The sequence below is a fragment of the Hyalella azteca genome, unplaced genomic scaffold, assembly GCF_000764305.2.
Source record: "Hyalella azteca isolate HAZT.00-mixed unplaced genomic scaffold, Hazt_2.0.2 contig5327, whole genome shotgun sequence".
NCBI lineage: Eukaryota > Metazoa > Arthropoda > Malacostraca > Amphipoda > Hyalellidae > Hyalella > Hyalella azteca.
In genome coordinates, this window is record NW_025935521.1 from 70523 (window position 1) to 79084 (window position 8562).

At 38.9% G+C, this 8562-nt stretch overlaps 1 protein-coding gene across 1 annotated transcript; it reads left to right on the top strand.

Moving 5' to 3' along the window:
* Window positions 1-3862: 3862 nt before the first annotated feature.
* On the top strand, window positions 3863-5978 carry LOC125177856 (the record flags this gene model as incomplete). Its single annotated transcript, XM_047880372.1, has 3 exons — window positions 3863-4235; window positions 4946-5056; window positions 5790-5978. Coding segments are annotated over exons 1-3 (607 nt in total), but the record flags the coding sequence as incomplete, so codon positions are not given.
* Between the last annotated feature and the right edge of the window lie 2584 nt (window positions 5979-8562).

Below are 8562 nucleotides of genomic sequence, written 5' to 3' on the forward strand. Positions count from 1 at the left end.
GCTCGTCTCATGTCATTTGTTGATGTTTGCGGGTTATATTTTGTCTTAAAGAACAGGTTGCGTTGTTTTGACCTTTCTGATTTATTTTTTCTGCTCAGAGCCTCCTTCAGTTGTTCCAAAACCAGCGCTTTGCTGTAACCTCTTTGTCTTAGGTATTTGTAGAAAATAAGTGTAGTTTTCATAAAATCAGGAACATTGTTGCAGTTCCGTTTATGCCTTAATACTTCGCCCTTCACAAAACCTTTCAAACAGAATGAGGGGTGCGCGCTTGAGGCCTGAATATACTGGAAAATTTCCGTAGGTTTGCAGTAAGTTTTGGTGTCCAACACTCCGTTCTTACGGAAGTTTTCCCCTTTATATATTGTGAGATCAAGAAAATTAAGCTCATGACTGCTGATTTCACTTGTGAATTTCAGAGACTCGTGCATTTTGTTGATGTTCTCCAGAAAGCTTTTGAGGTCCTTCTCGTCTGCTTCGCTCAGAATAAAAATCTCATCTCTGTATCTCCAATAGGTACATAATCAGTTTGGGAATTTGGTCTACAAAAATTCTCTTCAATGAGTGAAGGGATATATCAGCAATCTCGGGCGAGCATTTCGAACCCTGTGCTAATCCTATCTCCTCCTTATAGAACGTTCCATTAAATTCCAGGAAGTTAATTTCAGGTATCAGCTCCAAGATTTCTCCGAAGAAGTCCAACGTATTGATCTTTTTTATTTTTATACTGGAAAACACTGGCATCATAGGCCTTCAGATTTACGTCAATTGCTTCTCTTAAATGGGATGTGAGATCTCATCTCATAAATGGGACTTTGATCTCATCTGTAGATAATTCCAGGTTTGACAGATTTTTTATATAGCTCGGTAGAATGGAGACTGATTTACACCCGGACTTAGGAATTTGTGTAATGTTCCGAGTCTTTTTTTCTCTCCATGTTACTGTTTCTTCATTTTATTCGAGTTTTTATTGCTTGCTTATTTCGTGCGTATCAATTTAAGCGAGATCCTTCCGGATTTTATGTTTACGATCTTTCATAGGCGTTGCAACCTTCGTGAGTATATACTGTCGTGTTTGGCTTAGGTTACTCTCTGCCGTTTTTATATTATCTGTATCTTTATTTTGTACTTTTATCTTTTTAACTTCTCCTTGTTCTTATACTTTTATTCAGAAACACAGGCTTTATGGTTGTGGTAGGTTTTGCGCTTTATTTGGCATATATATTATTCTAGGTATTGGTTCTATGTTAATATCATCCGACCGAGTGGCCTATGCGGAGGTCCGCTTCCTCATGTGCGCTCGTGTCTGAGAAATTGCCTTGAGTCTAGGGCTCCTATGAGAGCTATGTGGATTCTACTCATATTGAGCGGAGACCAACGTAGGTCGTTGTTTTGTTATATATACTCATTTACATAGAACTACTTGAAATAACTTTTATTATTCTTATTATTTATATTTAGTTAATCAGAATCTCTATTTACCATACCAACGGTTTGGAAGACAGCCTCGTCCATTAGGCAGAGGATGGAAATGAGGAACATGAATATTATTTCTTAAGGCATCTTCGTTCTTGACGACCAGTTCGCTACCAACGATAGCTCTCGGAATACTCTAAATTCCTGGAGAGACAATCAAATAAATAGAATATACGATAGTTATGGAAATCCTCAATTCAGATGTGTTGCTTACAGAGGGGCTCCTTGTAAGAGATAGTTCATAAGTTATCTTCTGCTTGAGCAATAAGCTCACGCATGCAGACATATGCCCACAGCTGAATAGTTCTTTTGTTGAAGAAACCATTTGTCTAGCAAAAAATTTCACCAGGATCAGATAATACTACTTGTAACTGCTGCAAAATGATGAATAGAAGCATTTCTAACGTCTAATACTATTTCAATATTGCTGAGCTCGATGGAAATTTCCTGAATCTATCCTCGTATAATTTGTAGTTATTCAGAAATAACCGAATTCATCCTTATACTTGTAACTGTAACTCCACAATGAAAACTGATGATAGAACGAAATAGAGTAGATAGAACAGAACAAAAGAAACTAACTTACTTGCGAATAATTGGAATAGGCTCTGCAACATTTGCCATCGTGTTCAGCTGGCCCGCCCATTGCAATGGTGTCGACTGTTGGTTAGGTACGTAGCATCGTAGGCAATGATAAACTTTCGAGTTTCGACAACACAAATTGATCCAGTTGACGTGTTGATTTAGAAATTAGAACCTTAAGCATATGAACAGGAGCAGCTTAAATAACATGCTCGTGTCGACATGCCCAAAGTTGAAAATTTCTACCGCTGCCAAAATCTTGAACACACAAATGCGTAGTCATGGTGATTGTCGCCTGCCGAAGAGAACTTGAGAAGTACCTATTGCAACGAACTGATCAAATAACAACAGATGTAGAGCACATTCCGCATGAAATCTTCTATTATTGTCGAAAAAAGAACTTGCATCGTATAATTGCTGTGTTTTGAAACAAGTGATGGCCCTGATGGTGAAAGATACACCATACAAGTATATCTTATTAAAAAAATACTCGTAGGAAAAACTAACAAATTTTCCTTCATAATTTAAATTTTCCAGTCAAATACGTCATAATTTAAGGAAGACAACACAATCGAAAAGTGAGTGTCAATCTTAACAAAGTCAAGTTAGCCTACTGCAGTAGCTTGATGCAGTAAACAGCCATCCGATCACACTCAACAGGAGTCGACTAGTTTTTCGCATTGGAAGAGTCGAGCTCTAAAATTAAATTCTTTCAAGCTTTCAAATTATCAACTGCACTCTAAATTCCTGGATTGATAACCAAAATTATAACGGAATATACGATAGATTAGTAATGTGAAATCAAATAAGATGCTCACAAATGGGATCCCGTTTAAACACGTTCACCCTGCCTTCTTGTACGGCGTACGCGATAGTTCACACCGACACGACAGCTGGGGCAGCGAGAACGTTCTTGTGACTTGTACTGCACTGTACCAGTCTTCAGTAGTGGTCGGAAATGACGACAAACGTTCTTATGCAATCTTCATAAATTAAGCTATTGGCCGTAGGGATGCTTAGAAATTTTAATTTAAAGCATATCTGCAAGAGCTACATCTTTAGCCGCTCCAACAGACATATACTCAAAGTCGAACATCTCTATTGTAGCCACTAGCCATCATTATTTTGTGGGCTTGAAGAACAGTAATTTCCAAACAATTCAAAATCAAGGACTTCCACAAGCACTCAAAATATTCATTTTCATCCTGTTCAATGTCTACAAGTGCAATGGTATTTACCATTAAATTGTTTAAAGCTCTCTAAAGGAGACAAAACTATAATACCTTTTCGATAAGCAATGAGCACTCTTCACTACGTACTGATTCACGGTTTGTCCTAAACTAGCGCCTTTCTATTGCTGCAACGGCTAATGCTCTGTCCGGATGGGGAGTGCGGGAGGTAGACCCCCACATATGGCGGGAACTTCTAAGCACGCTCGTGCTAAAAACTCATGCCATCCACTGAGCAGGGTAGGCCAATGGTGGCCTGACCAGCCTCTGATTTCGTGTCATTTGACCCTTATATTTTTTCCCACGAAACTACTCAAAATAGCTCCTATTTGGCGGCTAAATAGAAGAGGCGGCCATTTCGCATCTGATTCATCTCTAATCCGAGAGTCGCAAACGAAATCGGAACGATAGCCGCGCGTAAGTTTTGACAGGGTAGGTGATGTTGAGATGGCACTGCTAGATATCACTAATAAATTAAAACAAAATAATGTAGAGGTTAATACAACCGTTTAAAATCCAAATATAATATTTTTACTGCACGGAATTAAATAGGACGGGATGCTAATAACTATTTTTAGCTACCAGCAGATTATTCGTGTTTTGCGCCAAATTAATAAACAACGATACCTTAAATTCAGTCTATCATGCTGAAGATGTCCGTGAGTACCACAGTAGCGGCTGTGAGCCTAATGTTACTTCTTGATTTCTGCGCATCAACTGATAACATCCCACGAAAATGGGCAGCTTTCTCGGCAAATATCACAAGTTTGAGCCGCTACAACGTCTCTGATGTTGATGTTAAAGCGGAGATTCTGTGTAGCATTTTAGCAACTAAAGACGGAAAGGCGAACCTCTTCTGCTTCGGACCAAAAGGCTGTGTTTTCGGACAAGTTTACCTACCTGACGTTGAAGGAGCGCAAACCCCAGGTTACAGCTGCTACTATTCCCAAGGTATGCATAAGAAAATTTTTATGTTTTCAAGTGAAATTTAGATTATGACATACTACACTATACTAAATATATTTGCATAACTCTACTAGGGTTTGCTGTCAAGAACTTATGATTCGCAACAGAGTTCACATTGCGGCATTGTCAGAAGCAACGCGTTTTCACCAAGTCTTACAGACACCTTTCAGCTACATGACCAACTATGTCCTCTTGATTGTGTCCAAAATTTGCAAGTTTTTCTCAAGAAAGTAGGCTCCAGAGCAAATTGCCTTTGTCATACCTATTGATATTACATATCTTCCTGGACCAACCGATATTAGTCTTTCTGACATTTATACTTCTAAGTGTCAATTTGAAAATGCCGTACGTGGCATATTTAATTGAAATTATCTTTTTCTTCTCAGTAATTCGATATAAATAGCCACTAGCAAAAATAAACATTAAACTATTACTGTTGCGTACGTCTCGCTGATTTTCGGACGTACATATTTTACGAAGAAACCTAATAATTTCTTTGTATGGATATAATGCTTTCGGTTCATAACATTATGAAAGCGTAGGGAATTTAGTACATGTATTCTTTTAAAATGCATAGTCGGGTTCACGATTTAGTGTCTCACATTACCATTGCTTGACACAATTTATTCGTGCCAGAGCGCAATGGATGGAGAACGAAGCTGCAGCTAACAGGAATGTTTCTTGCAATTCCGCAGTTTGCCTTCACGACAACAAAACTCTCCACGAAGGAGAAAAGATACCAGGCACTATTTGCCCGAACCTCAACCTGACGTGCACCAAGCGTGGCATGGTCACCCTAGCTAATGGTAGGTTTCAATGAGAAGAAAATGTGGAACTGAAGCCTTTTACTAGAAGTCGATACCTCCCAGATGTTTTGTGCATAGGCATAAATCCTCTCGCTTCTCCACTTAACCTAAACCCAACTACACAAACCTAACCAACTTAAATATGCACATTGCGCCTCTTCATCTCCTACTATCCCTTTCATTCCTCTTTTTCCTACGTGGCAACTCTATGCCAACTCTTGTTTTTTCCTCACTTCCCTGGTGACACCGCACCCACTCTCACGGCCAAGAAAAACATGTTTAGGTTTTTGTCAATGTTTTTGTCATTATTTTAATAACTCTGAACACGGTCTTATATTTTCTGGATAAAAATTTATAATAAATTACAATTCGTCGCTAGAACCGAAAAGAAAATCAAACACACAGGAGGGTTTGAACAAAATGTGTTCCATGTGCGCTCTAACCACTTGCGAGAGAGCGTTTCGTAATCGATCGGGTTGAAAAGAAAGATAGCTAAACTATATCTCTTCATCAGCAAGTTCAGTTATTTTGCGCGTGCACTTGTGTGTGTCACCTTGATCCAGTTATACTTGGAAAAATTTTATATCAGTGCTATGTTCGCTCACTGTTCGTATTGTGTTCATTTGTGAGACATTATTTATTCAATATTATCCTTTTGTTGTCTGAGTGATTAACTGAACTCTGATTTTAGTTTCTGTTCCAATTTGATTATTAATTCGTATTGCATTCCAAGATGTACCACCGCTGACAAGCTGCACTCCGCCTTTCGTGCAACACCCGTTCGGCTGCATGTACTTCAACCAGACAAAGCTGACGCTCTGCCAAGCGAGGGCTTACTGCCAGTCTCTTGGGGCGCAACTGGCGTCGCCAACCACACATGACAAGTTCCTCGCCCTGATGGCCTACCTTACAGCGACTTACGGTAAGAAATTAACACTTCAGGGGCCGTACATTCACAAATAGTTATTATTTTTAATTCCATCAGCCAATCACTGACGGAATTTTAAGCTAAATTCAAAAATCACAGACGAGGAATCGGCCGTTACCCCGTAGGCGGCTACGTGTATTGCACTGTCCGATTTATCAGACTACGCGCCCAGCTTAATAAATGTTGGCTTTATAGCCCCATTATAACCAGAGAAGATGTATGGTTATTGTTTCAAGCATGAGGGTGGGTTTAAAAATAATATGACATTCATATAAAAATGTACAAATTTCCAAATAATCGAACTCCCTTAAAAAATGGCAAAAAGTTTTTATCAAGAGCTCAAACAAACGCATTTTTAGCTTGTAGCGAACTACGAAGGATCTCATGGATGTCAAAAAAAAAATATTAATGCGAAAGTAATCCCAATTTTATGTTCCACTAATTTGTGTGATTTACCTAACATAGATAAGAGAAATATTCAAAAAAATTTAATAGTGAACAATTACAAGTAGTTTATAAAACTTGTACGTTTTTGAACTCAACTATGGAACATTTTTCCCATTCATCTCCGGTTGCGTTGAATCAAAGTGCAGTCTTTCATGTTTGCCTAATTATGAACGTGTAATTGCTTTTATTTTGAGATAGGGCGGCCTACAAATTATAAACACGATTCAATAAAAAATATTTTAAATTTTGTTATTTCAAAATCTCAGAGTATTTTTGACAATCGATCGATGCACCGAATGACGATAAAACCCATGTTTGAAATTTAAATTCTGGACATCTAATTGTCTAAGTATTTAGAACACAGGCTTCATTGGGCAGAAGTTTATACAATGGGCGAAAAAATATACAAAAATAGCTTCTAATGGGTCAAAAGTCAACGACGGAGGTTGCTGTACATTACCTACAAAATTTATACGCTATTTTCTTCAACATCAGGACAATATATTTATATATTTATTTCATTTATTCCAAACATTTCATTCATCAACATTAGGAGCATCGTCCCAAGGAAACTTCTGGGTCGGTGTTTACTACATCAACGGGAACTGGAGCTATGAATCGAACGGTCGCTGGCCCGGACCTGACGGTCAGTACGAGTGGCTCTCGAACCAGCCCAGCTACGGCAGTGGCATGGACTGCGTTTTAACCAGCTATCAAATATCCAGTCAGGGAAATGTTTCTTATGCGTTGGTCAACTTCGACTGCACCTACAAATTACCAGTCATCTGCCATGCATGGCACCTAGAGATCTAGTCCAACTGCCATGCATGGAACCTAGAGATCTAGGTCATCTGCCATGCATGGCACCTAGCGATCTAGTCCAACTGCCATGCATGGAACCACATGCCTGGAACCTAGAGATCTAGGTCATCTGTCATGCATAGAACCTAAAGATCTAGGTCATCTACCACGCATGGAACCTAGAGATCTAGGTCATCTGTCATGCCTGAAACCTAGAGATGTGCTGCGAATTATCTGTTTGTTGTCATAAAAGCCATCGACTCGAATTATGTGCATTGCTTGATACGTCCAAGATGAAAACCTCTTCTAATTTTTTTTTGTATTGATAAATAGAGAACCTGTGTTGTTCGCGCTGGTCTTCACGAGGGCGGGTGCCTCTCCAGATCCTCCGAACCTCCGTCCAGCTATCATGGCCATGCCGTTTTTGAAATAACTTTGAAAAAAGGTTTGACACGCGTTCTAGTGGCTGGATAAACCATAAAAACCAGTTTCGCCGTTTTTATAAACGGGGTACAAATTTCTCGTGTTGAATTAAAAAAAAAAGATAAATGAAACGACGGCTAGATTTTTTATTTCACTCGCCGGCCCGCCACTCGAACACCGGTCAAAACGTTTTACGGTTTTTTTTCAAGGAGTGTGGTTTCTGTTTCGTATATCTAATTTATGCGCAAGATCACTACAACGTTTATTTTCCGGGCCTATTAAATAAATCAGTATCACCATTAGTTATGTTATTGAATGTTTTATTTGGTGTTTAACTTTCATGTCAACATATTACATACCTGCGACGTTATAGTAACGATATCGTTTATCTTCGTGACGTTCAGTCATTATATTGTTCAACTTTTTGACGTCTTAGGCAAAATGTTGTTCATCTTTACGGCGTTCTACTCAAATACTGTTCACCTTTAAGATGGTCAATCACTACATTGTTCACCTTCTCGACGTTAACTTATTGTTCACCTCCCCTCAGGGGGAACTTCTGACGCGTCTGTGCTCGTCAGAAGTCCTATGAGATTTCGCGCTCCTAGGGGGATTGTTCCTGAGCGCCCCACCGCTGAGCTCGCGGTGTCTGACTGTAGGTCTCAGTTGTGGGGTTAAGTTATTATGTAGGTAGGATTCCTAACATTAAGTTATTATGTAGGTAGGATTCCTTACATCAAGTTATTATGTAGGTAGGATTCCTAACATTAAGTTATTATGTAGGTAGGATTCCTTACATTAAGTTATTTTGTAGGTAGGATTCCTTACATTAAGTTATTATGTAGGTAGGATTCCTTACATTAAGTTATTATGTAGGTAGGATTCCTTACATTAAGTTATTTTGTAG